This window comes from Miniopterus schreibersii (genome assembly GCF_964146895.1).
Source record: "Miniopterus schreibersii genome assembly, chromosome: 22".
In the NCBI taxonomy this organism is placed as follows: domain Eukaryota; kingdom Metazoa; phylum Chordata; class Mammalia; order Chiroptera; family Miniopteridae; genus Miniopterus; species Miniopterus schreibersii.
The window spans coordinates 2,696,856-2,723,161 of record NC_138124.1 but is presented as its reverse complement, the minus strand read 5'-3'; the positions used below and the strand labels follow the sequence as shown (position 1 = coordinate 2,723,161).

At 54.9% G+C, this 26,306-nt stretch overlaps 1 protein-coding gene across 1 annotated transcript in view; it reads left to right on the top strand.

The window, feature by feature from the left end:
* Positions 1-26,306, top strand: part of LRRK1 (leucine rich repeat kinase 1) — a 77,187-nt gene that overhangs the window by 43,480 nt on the left and 7,401 nt on the right. Inside the window, exons 12-28 of the mRNA XM_081124719.1 lie at positions 2,140-2,269; positions 2,863-2,975; positions 3,617-3,831; positions 6,250-6,414; positions 7,138-7,310; positions 8,316-8,436; positions 8,662-8,821; positions 9,177-9,453; positions 12,276-12,447; positions 14,912-15,075; positions 16,230-16,369; positions 18,297-18,546; positions 19,921-20,087; positions 21,178-21,375; positions 22,927-23,204; positions 24,628-24,822; positions 25,600-25,751. Coding sequence (XP_080980845.1) covers positions 2,140-2,269; positions 2,863-2,975; positions 3,617-3,831; positions 6,250-6,414; positions 7,138-7,310; positions 8,316-8,436; positions 8,662-8,821; positions 9,177-9,453; positions 12,276-12,447; positions 14,912-15,075; positions 16,230-16,369; positions 18,297-18,546; positions 19,921-20,087; positions 21,178-21,375; positions 22,927-23,204; positions 24,628-24,822; positions 25,600-25,751 — 3,070 coding nt within the window. The remainder of the gene's footprint in view (positions 1-2,139; positions 2,270-2,862; positions 2,976-3,616; positions 3,832-6,249; positions 6,415-7,137; positions 7,311-8,315; positions 8,437-8,661; positions 8,822-9,176; positions 9,454-12,275; positions 12,448-14,911; positions 15,076-16,229; positions 16,370-18,296; positions 18,547-19,920; positions 20,088-21,177; positions 21,376-22,926; positions 23,205-24,627; positions 24,823-25,599; positions 25,752-26,306) is intronic.

Here is a 26,306-nt window from a genome sequence, read left to right as displayed (position 1 = left end):
TCTATAAAAGATAACTTGTTCGCAGATGGATAGTAAAATTCCAAGTAAATTTATGGACATTCAGGTAGTCATATTTGTGCGGCGGCTTCATCCAAAAATAATTTGGACGGCCGTTTTTACGGTAACATTCAGACCAGCAGGGTCATAAATAACTTATGAATAAATAATTACAGTTCATAAATGCCTCAAGCTGTGCTCTCCCCAGCCCAGTTTTCATAGTTTCCACCCTGGGCCAGGGGATCTAGAACAGGTGTCGCCTCTGTCTGGGGTCCACGTTCCTCCCTCCACCCGTCTGCTACCTAAAGAGGCTCCATAAACACCAAGGCGAAGCTTTAAAATTGGAAAGCGCCAGGCCAAGCGCTCCGATGGGTCCTGGGGAAGACAGTGAGCCTTTCCCCTTCTGGGTGTTTCTCGGTGTGAATAAGGGAAGGTTAAGGTCAGTCACTTTTTTTCATTGGGGGGGGCAAAAAAAAAAAAGCCCTTTTGAACATTTTATGGAACAGGGTCTAGTTGCACGTTTATTACCATAGGGGGCGCTGCGTTGGGTCCCATTGGGGACAGCAGCCAACTAGTTGGATTTCTGGGCACCTGTTTAGGCATTCGGTGGTCATCTGTCCAGGGCATTCTCGGACGCCAGGGTCCCCTGTTGCCATGGACTCTGCAGCTCCGTGTGTGGGAAAAGCCAGAGTTAAGGGCGGGGGGGGGGGAGGTCGAGATCAAGGGTCGGGAAGCATCGTGTCCCCCCAATAGGAGACTCTTGCTTCTCTGTCTCGCTCGTCTGGCGGGGAACCAAGCGAGGGGCCTTCGATCAGTGGCTTTACCGTGAATTGTCCAAGCTGAAGGGGACCCTCGGGGGCAGGCTGTCCTGTCCCCCCCTCGTTCCCCCTGCCCCGGGAGGCGCTTCAAAGATTCTGCGAAACCCAAAGCTCTGGTTCCCATCAGGGCCTGTTTCCAGGCTCTGAGCCATATTGTTCCTCAATTCACACACTCCCGGGCCCTGAAAACAGCAGGTTGGACGTGACTTTAATGGTAATCGTGTCATTAGCCTAATTAATGAACGCGCTTAAGTGCTAGAGAGTTGGCTTGGGGTTTTTTGTGTGATGTTTTAATCCTTGCCTGAGAGTATTTTTTCCATCGATTTTTAGAGAGAGTGGAAGGGAGGGGGGGAGAGGGAGAAACATCGATGTGAGAGACACACATCGATGGGCTGCCTCCTGCACGTGCCCCGACCAGGGCCGGGGATCGAGCCTGCAACCCAGGTACATGCCCTTGACCGGGAATCGAACCCATGACCCTTCTGTTCGCAGGTTGGTGCTCTAACCATTGAGCCAGGGCAGTTGGCTTGTTTTTTAGAGAATGCCATCTTAGGAAGCAGGAAAACTAAGCCCGTGGTATTACTTTTCTAGTTAACTCGCTTTCTGCTTTGAAGAAGTAATACATGGACACGGTAAAATTTTTAACGGAACCAAAGGGTGTGGAAGGCGCATCCAGTCTCCCGATAATTTCCTTCCCCAGGGACAAGTGTGGAATTTCATGTGTCTCTGGTAACAATTACGTTCGTTACAGAGACATACGTGTGTAACGCAGACGTGCATATGTGCATTGCAGTGTGTACACCTGCCTGTGACAGCATGTACTGTTATACATGCGTGTGTGCATCTCTGGCGTGTGTGCATGCGGATAACATCATGCAGGACACGTGTGCGTTGTGGCATGTGTACACACATGCATATAATGCGCACACATAAATGCATGAGGTGCGGGTTTGCTCACATGTCCGCACGTTTGGTGGTTCGTCGGTGAAGCCTTCAGATACCTTGTTCCACGCCTCGTTTTTTTTTCAGTCCACCAGCAGCTCTTGAGTGTCGCGTCATAGCTGTCCCATCGCCCTCTGTGGGTGGGCGGCTAGGCCGTCTTCTGTCTTTGCTGTTACAATGAGCCCCTGAGCAGCCTTGTTCTCACACCTTTGCCACATGTTCAAGGACGTCTGCTGGACCAAATGCTCGAATCAGGGCCCCGAAGCCTGTGAGATGAGCGTCTTGCTCCGAGGTGGCGCCGGCTGGCCCGGCCACGTGGCCTGCACGCCGCGATGGCCCGTTTCATTGCCACCGCACAGCGTGCTCTGCCGTTTCTTTGCAGCGTGCGTGCTGGACTTTCCAGCCTTCCTGAGCGAGTCCTTGGAAGTCCTTTGTCTGAACGACAATCACCTGGACGCAGTCCCTCCCTCGGTGTGCCTGCTGAAGAACTTATCAGAGCTCTACCTGGGAAAGTAAGTGCATATAGCCCAGGGAGGCAGAGCGTCCTTCTGTGGACCATCTGAGGACATGGCCGGGGAGAAAGGAGCCATCTGTGTGCCAAGAAACAGCAGCCGAGGGATTTCCAGAACTTGGCTTAGTCAGAGACAGGCGGGAGGGGGAGGCAGGGGGTAGTGGTGCAGTGAGGCCGCCTTGGCTCCGCTGCTCAGTTATAATGAGAACTATCCATTCATCCTTTCATTTACTGAGCAGCTACTGCCAGGCACGGCCAAGGGCTTCAGACAGTGTGAAAACCCTCATGAAAATATAAAATAATTCAGGTTGCCCTGCCTTCTCAAGAAGAGGCAGTGACCGTCTTTAAGACAGTGCGGTTAACAGAACATACGAGAAAGCCGGGGGAGGGACCCAGCACTAAGCCACAGAAAGACCTCTGGCATTTGTACCCCTTACTTTCTAGGGAGAGAGACTTTGAGGTTAGTATTTAAATAGAATGCTCAAAATCGGGGCCCAAGATGCTGGGTTTGGGGGGCAGGCTCTCTGTGGCCCCTGTAGGCCTCAGAGGCTGCCCGGCTGCTGCATGTGTGTGTTTCCCCCACGGTGTTCTCAGCAACCCAGGCCTGCGAGAGCTCCCTCCTGAGCTGGGGCAGCTGGGCAACCTCTGGCAATTGGACATCGAAGACCTGAACATCAGCAACGTGCCTGCGGAGATCAAAAAAGAAGGTAGGGCTCCCTTGGCGCCACCCCCTCGGAAGGACAACTCCAGTCCAGCTGGCAAGGACCTGGGTTGGAAACAGCTGGGTGACCCATGGAGCCCACCTCCAGCTCCTGTGTTTGGGAAGAGGCTGGGAAATTATCCAGAAAGTGATTGTGGCTGAGGACCGTTAACTATTGCCACCGAGCACATGATAAAACTACCTAGGACCCTGTAGGCACCAAGGATGTTGCCTTTAGGTCTTTGACTTCTTATTTTTTTATTGATTTCAGAGAGAGGAAGGGAGAGGGAGAGAGAGAGAAACATCCATGATGAGAGTCATTGATCGGCTGCCTCCTGCTCGCCCCCTGCTGGGGATCAAGGAGCCTGCACCCTGGGCCTGTGCCCTGACCGGGAATCGAACCATAACCTCCTGGTTCACAGGTCGATGCTCAACCACTGAGCCACACCAGCCGGGCAGGTCTTGGCTTTTAGACTTCACTTTCGAGGTGATCAGTCTCCCTTCTCCCCTCGTCTTCTGAACTCACCCCACTGGGACACATAGAAAGTGTTTCCTCCAGGCGGGATTTGTCTCCCCAGAGAGGGGAGCGGGACCCCGTCACTGTGTCCGCCGCAGCACCTACCCCCCCCCCCCCGTGATTTCGCACAGGCCCCAAAGCGATGCTGTCTTACCTGCGTGCTCAGCTGCGGAAGGCAGAGAAATGCAAGCTCATGAAGATGATTGTCGTGGGGCCCCCTCGCCAGGGCAAGTCCACCCTCCTGGAGATCTTGCAGACGGGGCGGGCTCCCCAGGTGATGCACAGCGAGGCCACCGTCAGGACCACCAAGTGGGAGCTGCAGAGGCCAGCCGGCTCCAGAGCCAAGGTCAAGGATGGTCGGTGGGTGGAAGGGAGCTTCTCCGGGCCTCCCTCCCTCCTCCCCGGAGAGAACCCAGGATTCCTCAGCCTGTGTCTGAGGCCCAGATCCCTGCAGGGCCCACTGTGCGCTGTTTCGACCCAGCTCCTGCCAAGTGCAGCGAAATTTCTTAACTTGACCCTGTGGTCTCTCTGTTAGAACTACATTGAGGCTCCAGGCTAGTGGCCCTTAACCCTGGCTGACAGTTCGGTTTCTTTGATGAGCGTTTAAAGACACTAGTGCCCGGGCCTCACCACCCTTGGTCCCAAAGATTGTGATTCAGATGGCCTGGGGTGAGAAGGAACTACTGCTGTAGACAGCGAGGCTCCCCAGCACCTGCGCCTAATGGGGAGGCTGGAAAAGCACCCCAAGTATGACTGCGCCGTCCCTCCTGACTCCGGCTCTCACCCCAGTTCTGAAAAGTCTCGCTTCTAAGCTCTGTTTATCTTATTTTTTTGTTAATCGTCACCTGAGGGTATTTTTCCATTGATTTTTAGAGAGTGGAAGGGAGGGAGGAGGGGGGTAGAGAGAGAGACACACACACATCGATTGATTGCCTCCCACATGCGCCCCGAGTGCGCCTGAGGGTCATCCCTGCGACCCAGGAACATGCCCTTAGCTGGGAATCGAACCTGCGACCCTTCGGTGCGTGGGCCGATGCTCTAACCACTGAGCCCACCGGCCAGGGCTTTAAGCCCTGTTAAAACAAATCCTTTGGTGAATCTCTTAATCCCCCTGTTTCCCATTTAGTCAGATAAAATGAAAACTGTCTTGCATTCAAATAAGGAGGGAAAATCCCACGGGACACGGGTGGATGGAACCTAGCACATGGCCGGGAGCTGGTCTCCCAGCTCCGGGAATGAACACACATGGGCGATGCCTTCCTCCCCCGTGGCCAAGTCTGTGGATACACGTAGCAGTGTGGGGATCCAGGTGCAAGGAGGCTGCCTGTGGGAAACCGAGGGGCTTTGGGGCCAGGGGCTGCTCGGTTTTCCCGTCGCCCCCCAGCACCGTCTTGCACACAGAATCCCTTTCCAAGTCAGGGAAATCCAGTGTGCGTCATTAGGCATTTAAGCGGAATGTGCAATTTAACATTGACCCCGAAAATAGGCCTCTGAAGAACAGAGACCTGCCTGTTAGGGCAGAGCAGTCAAATAATCGATATGAGGCTCCCCACCCCCCCCAGAACACCCCAGGAGGGAGTGTAGCTAAGTCACGTCCAAAGGCTCTTTAACGTGACCCCATCTCTGGATTCCTTCCTGCTATTTTTATTTTAATTAATTTAGAGAGAGAGAGGAAGGGAGAGAGAGAGAAACATCCATGATGAGAGTCATTGATCAGCTGCCTCCTGCACGCCCCCCGCTGGGGTTCGAGCCCGCAACCCGGGCCTGGGCCCCGACCGGGAATCGAACTGGCGACCTCTCCGTGGCCAAGATGACTCTCAACCCCTGAGCCACACCGGCTGGGTTTCCTGCCCGCTTTTGAAAGCAGTTCCTCAATGCAACTTCCTTCCAGATGTTCTCTTGCAGATAGTTGTCCGCGGCCCGAGGAGGCAATGACTATTTCTTTGTTTTCCTCTCCTCGGGGCCCCACTTCTTCGCTTAAAGTCTCCCCCTTTTTGCCCCGAAAGGCAGCTGCCTCGTCTTCCAAGCGCCGAGCTGTAACTGTGTGAACAGCTCCGCGTTTTCATTTTTCTACAAAAGCAGGTCTTGGAGCCGCCCCCCCCCCAACCCCCCAACCCCCCCCCCCCCGAGGCAGCTTCGTGGGAACGGTTCTTTGCTCCAGAAAACCACAGCCTCGGCGGCTCGGGCCAGACTCTGACCTCATAGAGCGATAGAGAAACCGCCGTTTACACAGCCTTTCCCGGCAGCCCAACAGCTACGCTTTTGTTTCATTCCCATGGCAGGGCAGTTCCCCTGCCTCCTTGGTGGGCGCCGCCCTCTGACCTACGTGAGTTTGGAGGCCCAGCTCCTTGGCCTTGGCCTTGGCCTCGGCCTCGGCCTCGCTCGGGCGGAGGTTAAGCCTCAGCCTGAGCGCTGACCTCATTGCCCGGCCTTCCAGCAGCAGGACGTCTCCTAACCGTCTGCGGCCCAGATGGAGTCAGGACAATGCCCCTCAATGTTCCTCAGCCACAGAGGGGGGCACGGTGTCCCTGGCCCGGCCCCCTGCTCCATCAGCAGTAGAGAGAGGCCCCCTTAAGTCTACCCCTGCGCCCCGGGTCCCTTTCTCTTCCTCGGACTGCTGACTCCAAGCGCAGCAAGACAGGCAGAGTTTTTCCATGTCGTGCCTTGTTTAGGCCCTAAATGCTGTGTTTGAAGCGATCGGTTATCTCAACTGAAACCTCGGTGTGTAAAAGGCTCCCCCGTCCCTGCCTTGCTGCTCAAGTAGGTCGAGTCCATAGAATTCAGCGTCTGGGATATCGGTGGCCCGGCCAGCATGGCGACAGTCAACCAGTGTTTCTTCACGGACAAGGCCCTGTACGTGGTGGTCTGGAACCTGGCGCTCGGGGAGGAGGCCGTGGCCAGCCTCCAGTTCTGGCTGCTCAACATCGAGGTGAGAGGGGCCCGCCCGCCAGCTCCCAGTCCTCGGATACGACGGGGGTCCGGCCGCTTCTCTAAATCATCCTCCTTTTACTGAGAAATAAAAAAGAAATCCTTAGGAGGAAATGCTTTGCATTTTTTTGGTTGTTAATGCTCATCTGAGGATATTGTTTCCATTGATTTTTAGAGAGAGTGGGAGGGAGGGAGAGAGAGAAAGAGAGAAACATCGATGTGAGAGAAACCGATGGGTTGCCTCCCACACGAGCCCCAACCTGGGCAGGGATGGAACCTGCAACCCAGGTACATGCCCTTGACCAGAAATCCAACCTGCGAGCCTTCGGTGCGCGGGCCAACACTCTAAGCCCTGAGCCACGCTGGCCAGGGCTCTTGTCATTTCCTTCTACCTTAATTTAAAAGCCCCTCACGATTGGGTAAAAGGGGAACAGGGCTCCCCTCTCAAGGGTAAAGGTGATGGGTCCGGATGCAGCTGCTGTCCCAGGTAGCAGCTGCACTCTCCAAAGGGATCAGAATTCCAGCCCCTGCAGGAGAGTCATGGGGGGCCTCACGCACCCCTCAGTCCGTGTCTAACAGCCGCTTGAGGTTTGCAGACAGGAGTGCAGGGTGTGGCCCTGGTGACAGGCTCGGGGCCACTGGCATGCAGGCGGGCGCCCCTGCGCCCCTGGGAGGTGTTGCAGGTGAGGGGCGCTGGCGCTCAGCCCCCGGTTCTCTGTTGCAGGCCAAGGCCCCGAACGCCGTGGTGCTGGTGGTGGGGACACACTTGGACTTGATCGAGAGCAAATTCCGCGTGGAGAGAATCGCGACGCTGCGGGCCTACGTGCTGGCGCTCTGCCGCTCCCCCTCCGGGTCCCGGGCCACGGGCTTCCCTGACATCACCTTCAAACACTTACAGTGAGTGCCCCGGGGCGCCCTGCTCGCTCTGACCTCACGCGTGGCCGTGGCTGCCGGTCCCTCTCTTGTCGATCTTGGCGCAGGCACACCTGGGACCTGCCCGCGGGGGGCTCCTAACCGGGGGCTGGGTTCCTCCGGGGCATCTTCCAGCAGGAAGGGTGGCAGCTTCACCCCCATGGCGGACCCGGCCCTGGAGAGGGTGAGGAGCCCCTAGAGGTGTGGCAGGGCAGGGCCTGGCCATATCCTCTCTGTACGCTCCTCCCGGGTCCCCCCACCATCCCTGTGGCCGGTACGCAGCCCATCACATCTGTTAGTCACTGAATAAGAACAGACCCTGGGTCCTCACGTTGAGCCTGGGGCACCCAGAAGGGGCTGGGATGGGTGAGGGTGCTGCCAGGCGTGGGGCAGGGTGGGCTACTCCCTTCTCCCGCCTCCTGTCCGTGGACCCTCACAACAGCCCTGCAGGTTATATGTTGTACCCACTTTGCAGAGGATGGTACTGAGGCTGGGCAAGTTAAGCAACCATCCTCCGATGGGGATAAAGCGTGCGTGGCTGTGGCTGCCCTGGTGGCTTTGGGGTCTCCCTCCGGGCAGCACCCCGTGGATGTGGGTGCGCAGGTCGGCCTGGGAACACACCTGCCCGGCTCAGAAGGCCTTGAGAATCCCTCCCGTGGCCTTGAGGACGTCCCCTGGGCTCTGTGACAATAGGAGCGCTAGCTCTGGGTCGGAGAGCCGGGCTCCGCCCGAGTCCGCCCCTGCCCGGCCTGTGTCCCTGGGGGCACCACACTCTCCCCCTCTGTCGCATGAGCACGTTGGGCGGGCAGGCCAAAGCGACGTGTCGTGGTTCCCTCAGCACCGCGCTTGGCACCACGTGAGACCTTGAGAAGCTTCTCTGTGTCCGTGTTTCCCGAGTGCCCCCGGCTCACCCTCGTTTGGGACGAAACCCTGGGGAAGCCGGAGGGAGGCGCTGCGGCGGCTGAGGGTGGCTCCTCTTTGCTGCCGCAGTGAGATTTCCTGCAAGAACCTGGAGGGCCAGGAGGGGCTGCGACAGCTCATCTTCCACGTCACGTGCAACATCAAGGACGTGGGCAGCACCATCGGCTGCCAGCGGCTCGTAGGGAGGCTGGTGGGTACCTCAGTCGTGCCGTTGAGGCCGGAGGGGCCTGCTCCCCGGTTGTGGGGAGCCCACATGGCCCTCTGTCTACTGGGTCCTCAGGCTCTGTGGTCAGTGCGAGCAGCTTCCTGGGGGGGAGGGATAGACGGGCAGTGAAATAGTCCAGCCGCTCGGGCCTCGGGGGCAGGCCGGGCACGCGTGGGACCCGAGGGCTCAGCCGTGCCCGCCTGCCCCCAGGTCCCCAGGAGCTACCTGAGCCTCCAGGAGGCGGTGCTGGCGGAGCATCAGCGCCGTAGCCTGAGCGACGAGGTCCAGTACCTGACGGACAGACAGCTGGAGCAGCTGGTGGAGCAGACCCCGGGCAACGACATCAACGACTACGAGGACCTGCAGTCGGGTGGGTGGGGGGTGGGCCTCGCAGGGGTCACGCACCCCGGAGAAGGGGGGACTCCAATTTCTCACCGCTCTGCACATGTCTGCAAAGGACCCCAGATGCGCCCCCAGATTGATTTGGGGGGGGGGGGTCACAAATCCATTTTAATGAGTAAGGAAACTTGCAAAGACGGCCTCCAGGAATAAGAGAGATCACTGGCCCCAGCTAGGGGGGAGGTGGGGACGTTGGCACCTGTGATGGGGCAGCCAGCCGATCTGCAGGGCCCAGGAACAGCTTGTGGCCTGGCCCCCGCCGAAGTCGGTCGCCCCAGGGTCCCCTCGCCCTCGGTCTGACGCTGTCCCCCGCCTTCTCCGCGCAGCCATCAGCTTCCTCATTGAGACGGGCGCCCTGCTGCACTTCCCCGACACCAGCCACGGCCTCAGGAACCTCTATTTCCTCGACCCCATCTGGCTGGCCGAGTGTCTGCAGAGGATCTTCAACATCAAAGGCTCCCGGTCGGTGGCCAAGAACGGAGTGATCCGGGCCGAGGACCTCAGGATGCTGCTGGTGGGCACCGGCTTCACGCAGCAGACCGAGGAGCAGTATTTCCAGTTCTTGGCCAAGTTCGAGATCGCCCTGCCCGTGGCCAACGACAGGTGAGCGCCCAGACCCCGCTGTGCGGGGCTGCCCCGAGGGGGGGACCCGAGGCCGCCAGGGGCTCGAACAAGACTTCCAGGGATGGGCCGTGGTGACAGCCTGCCTGTCCCGGCTGGCTGTTTGTCCCCGTGCCATGAGCGTCTCTTTTCTTTTGGTTCAAACCACTTATTGAAAAGGTGTAGGATGCCCGCCGGTGTGTCTCATCCAGTGCTCCGGGAGGTTACCGGTTCAATTCCCTGTCAGGGCAAATGCCCAGGGTTCATGCTTGGTGCCCAATAGGGGGTGTGCAGGAGGCAGCCAATGGAGGTTTCTCTTATCTATGTTTCTCTTTCCCTCTCCCTTCCTCTCTCTAAAATCAATTAAAAAAAAAAAAATTTTTAAATAAAAAAATGAAAGGTGTAGGAAAATGCACAAGGATGGCATCAAAAATAACTTTGGGGGGTTCACATGTTAGGAGGGTTGATTGCCTGGTTATTTGGTGAATGAAAATGGAGTGACAAAGATGTTCGTGCCCATTACACAGCCCGGCTGGGGGGCCACGTGGGTCTGACCAAGTGATGCTCCGACCCGAGCCAGCTTGGTACAGGGCCTCCTTGCCCCAAGTTCAGTGTCAGCCCCTTCCTGGGTCGGATGCTGATGTTGGCCAGTAGCCAGGACCTCAGATTCATAGGATGTGTCACCACTCTGCCCCCGAACCCCAGAGCTCTGGAGGATGCCCACTGGAGACTCCGGGGGAGCTGGGTTGGCCCCTGTGCATTGAGCCCAGAGACTCTGTCAGCCTTGACTGGTCCTCCCACCAGCCAGCCCTGGCCACCTTTGCCTGGGTCCCCCCCCAGATGTCCACTTAGCCTTGTAACTATAGGAGGGGGCCTCGGTCCTTATTCCGCTCCAGCCCCATGGGGACCACGAATGAGCCCTAAAAAGAGAAACCCCAAAACCGAATTCCAAATCCACACGATCCCTCCGGCGTGGCCCAGGGGTGTCCTTGACTTTGGCCCATGAAAAATCACGAGGCGAGGCGGCCTGTGAGTTTACAGCATTGCTGAGATACGACGGTCGTCCGGTTATTTTATCCACAGGAATGGGGAGACATCAACACTCAGTAAAAGCAAGTCAGTCACACGTTTGCGTGAGTCGCCTCGGACAATAAAATCAGCCGGCTCGGTGCCAAGTCCTCGGGGAGGCTCATGGTACAGTGGTTAGAACATGGAGCCAGGATGCCTGAGGATGACTCCCGACTGCCTTTCTTTTCTCATCTGTAAAATGGGAATAAGATAGGCAGAGAGAGGCACTCTCACTGGGGTGGTTGGCCTTGAGACCCCTGACCCGAGGTCTGAAGTGGCTGCGTACCTGAAATTTCACCAGATGCCCACCCTGGTCCTCACCTGCACAAGTCCTGTCCTGTCCACCCTCCACCCACCCTGCCCCGGGCATCCTTTCTCCTCCCAAGTCAGGGAAGCAGGATCTCGGTAAGGTTAAGCCACGTGTGTGAGACACTGAGCCGGGGCCACCAGGCTGTCACTGAATTGTCCTACGGTATTTTTGGGGGTCTCTTCCAGAAAATTATAAAGACATTTTATTGGGCCTAAACGGATGTGTTTTAAGAGGATTGGGAGAACCCAAGGCAAAGGCTTTGTTAGGCCTGGCCGGTGTGGCTCAGTGGTTAAACCATGGGCCTTGCACTGAAGGGTCTAGGGTTCAATTCCCGGTCAAGGGCACGTACCTGGATGACAGGTTGGATCCCTGACCAGCATGTGTGTGGGAAGCAACTGAGTGATGTGTCTCTCTCACATCGATGTTTCTCTCTCTCCCTCCCTCCCAGTCCCTTCCCCTCTTTTTAAAAATCAATGGGTCAAAAATATCCCCAGGTGCGGATTAACAAAACAAAAAGACACCCCGAGGCTCTGCCCGGAGCCTGCCCCTCAGGGGACACTCGTGGAGGGACCTCCCCACTTTCAGCTGCTTTCGAATGACCGCAGCCAAGGACAGCCCAGAGACGGTGATTCAGCGCTTCTCTGATCAGCAAGCGCGCCCCCACCAGACGCCCCCCTTTTGCACAAACAGCCTCGTTGTGACTTTGCAGGCAACCTCGGCGTCTCCATTCGCCAAGAACAATAAACAGCTTCAAAAGCCGAAACCGTCACCCTGACCCCAACCTCGGGGCACTGTCCTGGGGCCGCGCAGCTGTGTTTGTTCGCCCTCGGCCGTCCCCAGTTCGTTTTGCGCGACGCCCCGGTCACAGCCCCGTTTTCGGAGTGTCCCCGGGGTTTGCTCTGTCTGGCGCATTTATGGCCACAGAGGCTTTTATGTCTTTTCTCAGCATCAGTCTAGTCTCGATCTTAGGGACCTGGATAAATACATTCACGGTGACCATCCCATTTATTCTTCGCATATAAACGGCTCTCGGGCCCTGGCCGATGTGGCTCGGGGATTACAGTGTCAGCCCCGGCACCAAAGGGTCTCGGGTTCGAATCCCAGTCAAGGGCATGTACCTGGATTGCGGGTTTGATCCCTGGCCTGGGTCCGGGCACATGCGGGAGGCGACCGATCGGTGTGTCTCTTCTCACATCGATGTTTCTCTCTCTCCCTCCCTCCCTCCCACTCTCCCTAAAAAAAAAAAAAAAAAATCAATGGGGAAAATGTCCTTGGGTTAGGATTAACAAATAAATAAGTAAATAAATAAATAAAGTGCTTTCTCTTGTGAAAAATAAAATTCCAGGGCCCTGGGGAGCCGGCACCTGGACTGTCTGCTGGGGTCGGGGCCCCGCCGCGGAGCTGGGTCTCGGGGTTCATGGTTCACTGGCCCTTTGATGTGTTTCAGCTACCTCCTGCCACATCTCCTGCCGTCCAAACCTGGCCTGGACACCCACAGCATGCGGTACCCCACGGCCAACACTATTCAGAGGGTGTTTAAGATGAGCTTCGTGCCCGTCGGCTTCTGGCAGAGGTTTATAGCGCGGATGCTGATCAGCTTGGCAGAGATGGACCTCCAGGTAGTGGCAGCTTTTCGGGGGGCGGGGGGGGGACAGGTGAGGCATCTGCTGCTGTGCCCTCAAGGTGACAGAGGTACCCTTTGTTGGAAGGGTTTGACTAAAAACCCTTTGCCTATAGCAAAACTGCTGAAATTTCGGAGAGAGGAAGGGAGAGGGAGAAAAACATCAGTGATGAGAGTCATTGATCGGCTGCCTCCTGCAGGCCCCCTGCTGGGGATCGAACCCGCAACCCGGGCCTGTGCCCTGACTGGCAATCGATCTATGATCGCCTGATTCATGGGTCGAAGCTCAACCACTGAGCCACGCTGGCCGGGCCAGACATCAGTATTATTCAAGCTCCCAGGTGATTCTACTGGCCAGTCAAGCTTGAGAACCACTGACACAGAACTTGACCTTGGCCGGGAAGCCATGACGACCTAGCCCAAGTTCTTTCCTGTGGGTTCAGGTGGGGTTCTCGAAAGGACACCCGGCTTTCCACCAGCGCTAATTTCATGCAAAACAATCCCATGGAAGGTGGTGTTTGTCAAGAGTGTTGGTTCTCAAAGTGGGGTCCCCAGCCCAGCAGAATCAGCCTCACCTGGGAACTCATTAGAAATGCAAATTCTTGGGCCACCCGGACCCCATGCAACAGAGACTCCAGGATGGGGCCCAGTGCTCTGTTTTTTTCACAAGCCTTCCAGAAGATTCTGACCGACCCTACAGCATGAGAACCCCTGGCCTAAGTCAATCGACATTCAATTCAGTATGAGTTTACTTCCGCCACAGTCTAATTAAAAGGCCCTTATGGAATTACAATTTCTTGACTAAATACAAGTAGCTTTTGATCTCCCTGTTTTACTGAAATGTTAAAAAATAAAGCAAGAGCCTGAACATTTTTTTTTTAAAATATGTGTTTATTGATTTGAGAGAGAGAGGAAGGGAGAGAGAGAGAGAGGAAGATTGAAACATCAGTCGGCTGCCTCCTGCACACCCCCTCCTGGGGATCGAGCCCGAAACCTGGGTATGTGTCCTGACTAGGAATCGAACTAGGGACCTCGTGGTTCATGGGTCGACACTCAGCCACTGAGCCACACCAGCCAGGCAGCAAGAGCCTGAATATTCTTAACTGTCTCGGCCCATGTTAGCAGGGAGGGAGGCTAGTTTGTAATGCCAGGAGGTGGGCTGATGGAAGGAGTAGGTACAGGAGCTGGGCTCTCCTCTGGTCCCCGTTTGGTCAGTCGGTCACTCTGCCCTCGCTTTGAACTGTCCCTCCTGCCATGTTCTAAGCGGGAGGCCACCCACCAGCATTGTGTGAGGCCGAGCTCCCCAGTGGGCTTAGGAAGGGGGGTGAGGGGCCCAGCTGGGTGGGCAGGCGGGCACCCTTCCCAGCACCATTCCTCACTCAAAATGAGGAAAGAAGTCCTATTGAAATTCAGATGAGGGAAAGAAAGGAGTTTAGTCTCCTGGATAATCGAAGGCTTATGCAAATTCAAGCAAGGCTGAGGCTGAGACTACTGTTCACCTATCAGATTAGCCAAATTAAGTGGAAATGGCCGGCCCAGAATCACCAACCGGTGGCACACCATGGTCAGTGTGTGTAGTTTAATCGTTTGGAAAGCGATTCCTCAATACAAAATGTTCAGACCCTGCCCAGTAATCCTGCTACTGGAAATCTGTGAAGCACCCACATGAGAGGGACACATCAATTGGTTGCCTCCCGTGACCGGGGATCGGGAAACTGCAGCCAGCCGAGGTATGTGCCCTTGACCTGGAATCGAACCCGTGACCCTTCGGTCCATGGGCGATGCTCTAACCACTGGGCCAAATGGGCTAGGGCATAGGAGTTTTTAAGGCACTGGAAAAGTGTAGCTTTTTAAAAGCGTACCAACTTAGAAATGCAAAATTAGAGATTTGCACAACTAGAAATACTAATTTAGAAAAGGTGGCCTCAGCTGTTTTGTAAACATATATGTAGGTTTTAAAAATTCTACCCAAAATTCTATACCAACTTTTTTTTCCTTTCCTTGATAATTTATTTCCCACCAAGATATTTTTCTACACATTGTGGATCAGACCTTGGGAACCCATATTTCTAACTCGTGTTTGTCCAGAGTGTGTACGTGTTCCAAGAATTCTGATATTTGCCAAGTGCACGTAAAAATACACCAAAATCCTCATGATCTCTGCTTGGTGGTGTCGGGGTTTTATTTTCTCGCTTAAGTTTTCCTGTGTTTTCTATTTCTTAACGTACATTTTTGCTTGTAGCATCAGGAAGGAATAGATCTGAACAATCTTTGGGGGAAATATTCCCGGGTATCCTGGAGGCCCCCTCCCATCTGGTGCAGCGTGTCCCTTGGCGGCTGGATTTGCAGTGGGGGAGAGTGTGGCCATTTATCACGGTGGCGCCCAGCTGGCATCTTCCGAGCTGCCCAGGCCCAGCAAGGAGCCCAGAATCCTTACGCAGGGTCTTTTCTCTGCCTTTCAGCTTTTCGAAACGAAGAAAAACTCCAAGAGCAGGCACAGGAAGGTCACCATCTACAGCTTTGCAGGGAACCAGCGGAATCGTTGTAGCACGTTCCGAGTGAAACGAAACCAGACCATCTACTGGCAGGAGGGCCTCCTGGTCACTTTCGATGGGGGCTACCTCAGGTAGGTGGCTCCTCTGGGGGACCGGTCACGTGGAGTCCAGTTCTGCTCCCAAGGGCAGCTCATCGTGGCAGCTTGCTAGAAATAGGAGACATGCCCCCCACAAATGTCCCAGAGGGTCCCCATCTCCTCTTCCCTTGTAGGATACAAAAGGCAAGGGAGGCCCGGCCGGTGTGGCTCAGTGGTTGAGCTTCGACCCATGAACCAGGAGGTCACGGGTTAGACTCCCAGTCAGGGCACAGGCCCGGGTTGCAGGCTCGATCCCCAGTCGGGGGCATGCGGGAGGCAGCTGATCACTGTTTCTCATCAATGTTTCCATCTATCAATCCCTCTCCTTTCCTCTCTCTATAAAAAAAAAAAAAAAAGGCAAAGGAGTGTCTGGTGACCGGCCCAGGACTGGGGTTGGCCACTGAGCTCCTGCACCCCATGGTCATTTAGGGGGCGGCCAACCCCCTGTCCTGGACCTGATGCCCTCCCTGATGTCACTGGTCCCAAGTGAGACATGAGATACCACCCTTGGCTCCCTTTTCCTGTTTCCTTTACGTTTTCAAGAGAGACGGACACCAAGTGAGCTCAACGGGATTCATACATGATTTTAATCTGGTTCGGTAAACACAGGAGATCATTTCATATTGTCAACATAAGAAACAGCAAACCGATGGAGAAGTTTTGTGAGTTTATTTGGCAACTGCCAGGAAGCCAGATCTCAACAGATTGAGATAATGCTGCAGAGAATGGCAATTTTGCCTTATTTTATACGTTAGATATTTGAGAATCTGATCAGGGCTGCTCCTGGTGCATTTGTATAGATGTTTCCACTTCAAGCTCACGGTTGCCACTTGGCTGATGAGAATCCTGTGGTTCAGACAGAAAGAACCTTCCCCCGGTCACACCCGAGGGCCGGGTCCCAGCCTGCGCATCCCTTACTGCAAAGCCCTGCTTATGTCCACTTTCCCATGTTGGGGGCAGCCCGGGGACCAGGCAGGGCCGTGCACACAAGTACACAAATGCAGGAGCCCCCCTAACAGTCCCGCCCGGGCTCAGGCACCCTGGGGGCCCCTGGGGATCAGGTCCTCGCCCTGGAGGCAAGGAGACCGTCCCAGGGCCCCCCCCATGGCCAGATCACAGCAGACCCCGTTTTGTCTCTCGGTTTGCAGCGTGGAGTCGTCGGATGTGAACTGGAAAAAGAAAAAGAGCGGAGGGATCAAAATCATCTGCCAGTCGGAAATGAGGGACTTCTCGGCAATGGCTTTTATCACTGACCATGTCAACTCCTTGATCGACCAGTGGTTTCCCGGTAAGAGAATGTTCTTGAGCCCAGTCTCTGCTCGTGTTAGGGCGACGACCCTGGAACAACATGGGTTTGAACTGTGGGGGTCGACTTATATGCGAATTTTTAAAATATACGGTTGGCGGATTCAGCCCCTGTGGTGGGAATACATGGGGCAGAGGCCCGACCGTGTGCATCACACACCATTTTATAGAAGGGACTTGAGCATCCATGGATTTTGGTATCTACAGGAGTCCTGGACCCAATCCCTGGTGGATACTGAGAGATGACTGTAGTTAAGTTTTGGGGAGTCCAAAGTTATATTCAGATTTTCAGTTGCACCGCGTCTGTGCCTCTTACCCCCACGTTGTTCAAGGGCCAACTGTGTTTCTTCATAAATCGGGCGGGATCCTTATTTGGGGAACAGAAATCCCACTGGTATTAAGCCCAAGGATATCAAAGGGGTCCTAAGGGCTCTTAGGCGGAGTCCTAACCCCCAGGGGAGTCTGGCCGTGGGCATGGGTGGGGGCGCTGCAGGGAAGACACAGGCCCAGACCCCACGAGGCATGTACTTGGCCTCCTGGCTACCCCCAGTGTGCGGGAAGGACAGTGACCCTGTTCCCACGCATGGTCCAAGAAGGCCCTCTATGTGAGCCACACACGGTGTTATTCACACAGTGAGGACAGAGCTGCTGGAGCTGGGGAACCTGCAGATGGATCCACACCTGCCAAGGGCCCCCCTTCCCCGCCTGCCCCCACCCCAAATCCCATAGGGGTTCAACCACCCACATGGCCCTTTTCAAACCCTTTGACTATCCACCCAAAGAAAATACCCTTTGAAGTGAGCTGCTCGGGGCCTCTGTTTGTTTTGCTGCTGGAGTGGAGACAGATCCACGGGGCCTTCTACAGGGAGGCGGCCCTGGGGGCAAAATGGGCAGCCTCCTGCCAGAGCCCTCAGCCTCGGCAGGCAGGGAGCGGGTTTGGGATCCGAGGACCGCCCCTGGCCTCTAGCCTCCCTGAGCCAGCTTCCTCCCTAAAACGCCCTCCCTGTGTCCCTGGACAGTGTCACTCGAAATGCTTAAGGACAGTGGCAGGGATGCTACAGATGCACCCTGCAGACACCAGGGCCCAGGGGCCTTCGGTGTTGATGGGCAGGTGATCTACACGGAAAAACGCTGAGGGGCCTGAGAGGAGGCAGTTTGGTGTATGAGTTGTTGGGGGAGGGGGTGCTTGGCCATCCAAGGAGGGCCTCTAGGCCCCTATGAACCCTCCTGGACCCTTTGTCTCCCCACCAACCAGTGGTCCCCATAGCAGGTGCTGCTGGGACCTGACTGGGGAAGGGGACGGGGCAGTCCCATTAGCGGGAAGGACTGGCTGGGTGCTGGAAACAGCAGCACCGGCACCACCAACGGTGTTTTTTGCACCGTGTTTCAGAGACAAGCAGAAAAGCTGTGTGTTTCCTGCCCAGGGGAAGCCGTGTAAAACGACTAGGTTATGTCCCGTATAATCTGTACTCATTCCTGCCCCTGCATTGCTCTTCTGCGAAGACTTGTAGTAACTGCAAGCCTTTGTTTCTGATTTTAACAATGGCTTCCCACTGGTCGTGGTTCGCTCCTTGGAGCCTAGCGAAGCTCAGACCCAGCCCGCAGTGTCCTACTGGGGCCCGCTGAGCAGGAGGGATCCCCAACCTCCAACCCCTCCTTGGCCAACCTGCTCAGGGTCCCACCACCCAGGGGCTGCCCAGTGCATCCCTGGCCCCTCCCTGTGTGCATCTTTCAGGATGCAGGATGGAGCTTTCCAGAAAGGAACCCAAGAGCAGTGGTCAAGTTAACTCACTCCCTGGGGGTCAGGCAAGAGCAGACAGACCTCCTCCTGGGAAAGACCCATCCAGGCTGGGTTTGCAGGGACTGCTCAGGGACCCACCCGAGTTGTCTCCTGCTCTGGCCCCATTTAGCCTTAACAGCCACGGAGAGCGACGGGACCCCACTCATGGAGCAATACGTGCCCTGCCCGGTCTGCGAGACCTCCTGGGCCCAGCACGCCGACCCCAGCGAGAAATCGGAAGGCGTGCAATACTTCGACATGGAAGACTGCGTGCTCACGGCCATCGAGAGGGACTTCATCACCTGCCCCAGGCACCCCGACCTCCCTGTGCCCCTCCAGGAGCTGGTCCCCGAGCTGTTCATGACCGACTTCCCCTCCAGGTATGGCACTGCGCCACGCTGCGTGGGGCCACGCTCGAGGCTGGCAGCTGCTGCTCCTGCCCTGTCGCAGGAGGGCGACTTGTGGGGCCCTGTCCTAGGCTGTAGGCTTTCCACGGGAGACCCCACAGGCCCAGCCGGGCAGAGCACTGGGAGGAAGAAGTCACCCCAGGACCCCACATGGGAGCTGCTTCCCGCTGAATTGGTCCCCGCTTCTTGATTCCTACTTTGCTGCCTACTCAAGGAATAGAAATCACATACCCCTCGGCCTTGAGCATTCACATCGCCCAAATCTACTGAGTCTAACCTAGGCCAGTCACTGGACAGAGAGGCTGGAGAAGACAGAAAACGTTCTGTGGCCCCATTAAGCAGGAAACCATGAAATTCAGGTGTCCGGGAAAATGTGGAGTCTCCCGTGGTCGTGGGAACCAGAAGTTATGATCTGGTCTCCCTAAGATAGTCCCATGTTGGTGGTTAGTTACAACTCGTTTGAACGATTGCTATGTCTAGTTTCTTTTTTTTTTTTTTTAATATCTTTTTATTGTTTTCAGAGAGAGGAAGGGAGGGGAGGAGAGAGAGAGAAACATCAATGATGAGAGTCAATGATCGGCTGCTTCCTGCCTACTGGGGATCGAGCCTGCAACCTGGGCATGTGCCCTGACCGGGAATCGAACCGGTGACTTAGTTCATGGGTGGACGCTCACCCAGCTGGGCTATGTCTAGTCTCTTTAAAGAAAATTAAACTTTTTGGGAGAGGGGGAAAGATGATTGAATTCTCATTTTTCCAAACTGCTCCCCCATCCCAAGAAAGTAGTGGGGAAGTACTCTGTGATGTTGTGGAATTGGGGTCCCAATGCCTGCTTCTGTGTGAGTCTATTAAGTTAAGAACTCGCTTCCTCCATGGGTTAGTTTCCCTCCTACTTCTTTTCAACATCCGCAGTTACCTCATTGGTGGAAATGCCAGCTAAACACCGTCTTCTGCAGAATGATTTTCCTTTCTTCCTAGATTTTTAACCTAAGAATTCCCATTTCTTGGAGACCACGTGCAGAGTTCTGTGTATTCATGAATCCGATTTGGGGGGAAGGGATCCTGATCAGGCAGCCCCAGAGTTTCAGTATGTTCAGTTATTTACTGAACCATATTATGCACTGTGCCTCCACTAGTTCAGGGCCATGGGGCTCTATTGTCCCTATTGCTTTGGTTCTAATTGCAGGCTGTTCATAAGCCAGGTTCCTTGTCCAGGAATTGAATAGCCCAACTATCTGAGCAGGATGCACAGGCTCTCTGGAGACTTCGGCTGTGGCCCACCCACGCCCTGCCCTGGCCGTTGGGGCAGGTGGGTGCCCGTTCTGACCTGTGCCCCGTGTTCCCGGCAGGCTCTTTCTGGAGAACAGCAAGCTGGAGCACAGCGAGGATGAGAGCAGCATCCTGGGCCAAGGTGGGAGCGGCACCGTCATCTACCGGGCCCGGTACCAAGGCCAGCCCGTGGCTGTGAAGCGATTCCAGATCAAGAAATTCAAGAACTTTGCCAACGCCCCAGCAGGTGAACAGGGCCCTGTGTCATTTCTTTGCAGACATGTGCTCCCTCCAGCCTACTCCAGGCCACCTCACGGAGGCCTGAGGCCACCGGCACGTGGGCAGCAGGAGGGGGGTGGGCGAGGCCAGCAGGGGTCCCGGGGGCAGCCTTATTTTGTGCCTTGGCAGGACATAGGACAGGCCCAAGGTCAGGCTGATTGAGCCTGGAGTTTGTTTTTGGAGATCACTCTCCTGCCTCGACGTGAGCTCCTAGGAGCATGAGCTTCCTGACTATTTGTATCCAGCACAGGCCTGGCATGTGGTGGGCACATAGTCAGACCTGAGGCAGACCCCTCAGCCTGTGGGACCCTCTCAGCCGTCTCCGCTTAAGGCAGGTGGGCTCTCCAGGTGGGAACTGGGAAGCCAAGTGGGGTCCCCCCGCTCCCACAAAGGAGGGAACACCCTCTTGCCTTGGCACACGCAGGCCCGCACATTGTGTGTGGCTCAAGGATGGCCTCCACCTAGAGGAACCCATCCCTGCTTAACACCCCGTGCGGGTGCCTGGAGGCCTCCTCCCTCCCAGCCAGCTGAATGTCACCTTGGCCCCTGCCCCTGGCTTCCCACGGTCACCTTTATGATCCTAACAGTCACTGATACTCTTAGTAGAAAAATTAGAATCGTAGAGCAATAGAAAGAAAGCGGGTCAGAGAGGAGGAGACAGAACTGTTGTTTTGCGACAAGAATATGACTTTCTGCACAGGAAACCTAAGGAACTGCTGACAAATATCAGAGTCAGGGAGAGTTTCATAAAGTGTGTGTGTGTGTGTGTGTGTGTGTGTGTGTGTGTGAAATCAGACTGATTCTAAAATGCATATGAGCCCGGCCGGGCGTGGCTCAGCGGTTGAGCATCGACCTGGGATCCAGGCGATCGGGGTTCGATTCCCGGTCAGGGCACATGCCCGGGTTGTGGGCTCGATGAATGACTCTCTCATCATTGATGTTTCTGTCTCTCTCTCTCCCTCTCCTTGCCTCTCTCTGAAATCAATAAAGATATATTTTTTAAAAATAAATAAATAAATAAGATGCATCTGAAATGACGGCCCTGCTGTCCCCTGCAGACACCATGCTGAGGCACTTGCGGGCCACGGACGCCATGAAGAACTTCTCGGAGTTCCGGCAGGAGGCCAGCATGCTACACGCCCTGCAGCACCCCTGCATCGTGTCCCTGATCGGCATCAGCATCCACCCCCTCTGCTTCGCCCTGGAGCTCGCCCCACTGGGCAGCCTCAACACCGTGCTGTCCGAAAACGCCAAAGGTGCCCGCAGGGGGCGGGCGGGTGCTCCCTGGGAGGCTCAGGGTTCATGGCTGGCAGCCTGGGCCTGGGGACCCCTCCCGGCCTGGCCTGGCCTGGCTGGCTGGGGCGGGGCACAGCTGCCCCCCACTTACGAGGCCTCCTCGCTGTTGGAGATGAAAAGCATCCTAGCCGGTGTGGCTCAGTGGTTATAGCATCGGCCCATGAACGGAATGAAGGGTCTTGTGTTTGATTCCTGGTCAAGGACATGTACCTGGGTTGCAGGTTCCATCCCCAGCTCCAGTCTGGGCGTGTGCAGGAGGCAACCAATCAGTGTGTCTCTCTCACATTGATGTTTCTCTCTCTCTCTCTCTCTCTCTCCCCCCCCCTCCCTTCCACTATCTCTAAAAAGCAATGGAAATAATATTCTCAGTTGAGGATTAACAAAACACAAACAAGAATTTTAAATAACTTACTTTGAGAAATGGGTAAATTCCAAAGAGCTGACAGAGGGAGACCAGTAGCAGTCTTTTGACTCAGGAAAAAGAAAGGTAGTTAAAATCAATTATTTCTCCCTCAATGGAAGAGATATAAAAAAAAAATAATAGCCCAGCAGGCGTGTCTCAGCCGTTGAGAGTCAACCTAATATCCAGGAGATCGCGGTTCGATTCCTGGTCAGGGCACAGGCCCGGGTTGCGGGCTCGACCCCCAGCAGGGGCCTTGCAGGAGGCGGCCGATCAGTGACTCTCTCTTCATCACTGATGTTTCTCTCTCTCCCTCTCCGTTCCTCTTTCTGAATTCAATAAAGACATATTTAAAAAAAAAAAAAAAAAATGAAGCTCTTACACCTGCAACTTGTGTCTGACAGTGTAGCCTGAGATGAAAGCTAAGAATTTTGAATCCTGGCTCTTCTAGTAAAAACACCAGTTCCGGGCCTGAGATACCACGAGTGAAGCGGTAACAGCAGGTATTTCTGTCCTAAATATTTTGCTTAAGTAGGTCATTCACCATCTCTTCTGTCAGGAGCATGGGGCATGAGGAGACTGTGTCAGTGGAATATAAAGTACTTGGGACACAGATGGTAAGAAAATAGGACAGTTGTGTTAATGATCTTTTTTTTTTTTTAAATATATGTTTATTGATTTCACAGAGAGGAAGGGAGAGGGGGAGAGAGAGAAACATCAATGATGAGAATCATTGATCAGCTGCCTCCTGCACGCCTCCTACTGGGGATCAAGCCTGAAGCCTGGGCCTGTGCCCTGACCGGGAATCGAACCGTGACCTCCAGGTTCATGGGTCGACGCTCAACCACTGAGCCATGCCACACGGACGCTAATGATCTTTTATTTATTTATTTTTTTTAATATATCTTTATTGATTTCAGAGAGAGGAAAGGAGAGGGAGAGAGAGAGATAGAAACATCAATGATGAGAGAGTCATTGATTGAGCCCACAACCCGGGCATGTTCCCCGACCAGGAATCGAACCCCGATCGCCTGGATCCCAGGTCGACGCTCCACCGCTGAGCCACGCCCGGCTGGGCGCTAATGATCTTTTGTTGTTTTTCTTTGCAAAGATTCTTCCTTTATGCCCCTGGGACACATGCTCACCCAGAAGATCGCCTACCAGATTGCCTGCGGCCTAGCCTACTTGCACAAGAAGAACATTATCTTCTGTGACCTGAAGTCGGACAACATCCTGGTCTGGTCGCTGGACGTCAAGGAGCACGTCAACATCAAGCTGTCGGACTACGGGATCTCCAGGCAGTCCTTTCACGAGGGCGCCCTGGGCGTGGAGGGCACCCCCGGCTACCAGGCCCCCGAGATCAGGCCGCGCATCGTATATGATGAGAAGGTACCCAGCCCAGCTCCCCGCCGTCCCCTGGCCCAGCCCAGCCCCCAGCTCAGGAGCAACTGCAGCTTTTGAGCCCCGTGTCTCCCCACCGCCCCCCAAGCTGATGGGTTCGTGACTCATTGCTTCAAGAATCACCTAAGTATGTGAGGGTTAAGTCGGCGCCGGTGGCTATTCACCGAGATAGAAAAGGCAAATCAGAGCGACAAAAATAAGAGCTGCTCAGGAGCAGGTGACACCAGCGAGGCACCTTGACACTGAGATTATAACAGGAACCCTGTTATAACAGTGAAAATTCACAGGTCTAGCTCAGCCCTTCTGTTAATGTGGTATTTCTTGATCCCTATGGATGCCTGTGTAACTCTTTCCTTGCTGAGCCTTTTTATGATACTCAGATTAGAGGAATTGGTATGTTGTGGTCTAGGAGACAGTCTCCTCTTTATGATTTGCATGCACTGTTCATCTAGCACCAAGCATGTTGAGATGAGGATCTGTGTTTTCCTGCCTTGTCTTAATACTCAAGGGTAAGGACCAGGGTATCCATGGAGCCCTTAACCAGTGCTTGACAGTCAGCAACTCTCAGTGTGTGTTTGATGGATGGATGGGTGGATGGATGGAAGGATGGATGGGCAGATGGATGATGAGTGGTGGATGAATGGATGGATGGATGGATGGACAGATGGATGATGGATGGATGGATGATGGATGGACACATGGATGATGGGTGGATCGATGGATGGAATGATGATGAATGGTGGATGGGTGGAAGGATGGATGGATGGATGGTGAATGGTGGATGGGTGGATGGATGGATGGACAGATGGATGATGGATGGGTGGGTGGATGGATGGATGGATGATGAATGGTGGATGGATGGATGGATGGATGGATGATGAATGGTGGATGGGTAGATGGATGGATGGACAGATGGATGATGGATGGGTGGATGGATGGATGGATGGATGATGAATGGTGGATGGGTAGATGGATGGATGGATGGATGGATGGATGGATGGATGGACAGATAGATGATGGATGGGTGGATGGATGGATGGATGGATGGATGATAAATGGTGGGTGAATGTATGGATGGTGGATGGATGGATAGAAGGATGGAAGGATGGACAGGAAGGAGATGCATAGATAAATGTGCAGAAGAATGGGCAGTTAGGTGGATGGAAGGAAGGAAGGACTGGAAGATGGATGGATAAAGGGACAGAATGATGGATGGTCAGGTGGTTCATCAGATTTTTGGACAGGTGGAGGAGATGGATGGATTGGTGGATGGATGGATGAGTGCCTCTCTTTGGACAGGGCCCGTGCTTGCCTCGTCTAACAGTGCCTCCCTCTCCCTCCATCTCGGGGCCAGCTTGCGGAAGGTGCTGGGCCCGGCAGGGCGCCTTACTTGGCTTGTCTCTCTGCCCAGGTAGACATGTTCTCCTACGGAATGGTGCTCTACGAGTTGCTGTCGGGACAGCGGCCTGCGCTGGGCCACCACCAGCTTCAGATTGCCAAGAAGCTGTCCAAGGGCATCCGCCCGATCCTGGGGCAGCCGGAGGAAGTGCAGTTCCACCGACTGCAGGCGCTCATGATGGAGTGCTGGGACACGAAGCCCGAGAAGGTAGCGGGCACAGGGCCCGGGCCTGGGCCTGGGCCTCCAGCCACTGTGCTGGGGGCTGCAGGTCTTCACAGCCACATGTATGGCTGCCTCCCCGCCCTTCACGAGGGTTTAGAACAAACAGGGCAACTCTTCCCTGCTCACCTCTTCTAGAAACAGATACTTACTGCCCCTAATACATTCAGGTCATTTTTGCTGTGTGTATCACTCTCAGGACAAATGAACTTTCTTTCCGCTCCCCCCCCCCAACTTTTGTGTTACATCATCATGAAAACAAAGCAGGTTGGCCCCTGGATAGCAATACAGTCCCCATGCCGGAGCAGAGAACGTGGGTGTCTCTTTGTAACGTAACGAAGGGAAGGTTTGCTCGTGAGAAACAGAAGCCACATTCTCATTTTAAAGCGAGTTGTTTTTGGGAAAGGCCAGCGGTTTCAAGGTTAAAACTCATGGATCACTTAGAAGGTGCTCGTTTAATGTATTGGTGATCCGAGGAGATTTCTTTACAAGCTTGTACACTCCTGGGCATGGGGCTGGAATATCAGAGTCTAGACCAACCTGCTCACCTGAGTCCTGGTCGCCATGGACAGCGATGACCCAGATGCCTGGGAGGGCCTGTTTCTGTCCGTGTCTATCTCTTGTTTCAGTTGGGCCTTGAATGAGCAGATTCCACTCCTTCCTCCCTGGTTCATGACCGTTGGTTTCGTGGCCAGAATGGGCATCATTCTGGTTGTAAGTGACCAAGTGACCCGGCTCACAGCCCTGGCGGCCTCTCTCCCTCAGAGACCGCTGGCCGTGTCGGTGGTGAGCCAGATGAAGGACCCGACCTTCGCGACCTTCATGTACCAGCTGCCCTGCGGGAAGCAGACTGCCTTCTTTTCGTCCCAGAGCCAGGAGTACACAGTGGTGTTCTGGGATGGGAAAGAAGAATCCAGGTAATGTCCTGAGGCCCTGCTACTGTCAGAGCGGGGCCAGCTGTGGAATTGGGGGGCACTCAAGATGACCACAGCAGACTGAAAGCCTCATGCAGTCTCCTCAAGAGAGAAAACTGCCCTGGCCGGTATGGCTCAGTTGGTCCCATGCACCAAAAGGTTGCCGGTTCGATTCCCAGTCAGGGCACATGCCCGGGTTGCGGGCTCCATCCCCTGTTGGGGTGCATGCAGGAGGCGGTGGATCGATGTTTCTCTTTCCCTCTCCCTTCCTCTCTCTCTAAAAAATTAATAAAATTCTACATTTTTAAAAAGAGAGAGAAATCAGAGTCCCCACCTGCACTATGGGTTTGTGATTGAGAGATGCAAAGAAGAGGTGGAATCTGCTAGGGGCTTGGAAAGCAGGAGTCAGGCGAGGCTTTTGTTTTAAGACGGGAGCTATTTTCAGCTTGATGGTCCAGGGGGTAAGTGATTCTGGGGCCTAAGGAGAGAGGACAGTGACTGGAGTGAGTTGCTGAGTGACGAGAGGGGAGGGGGGAATCTTTCTCTGCCTGAATTTTC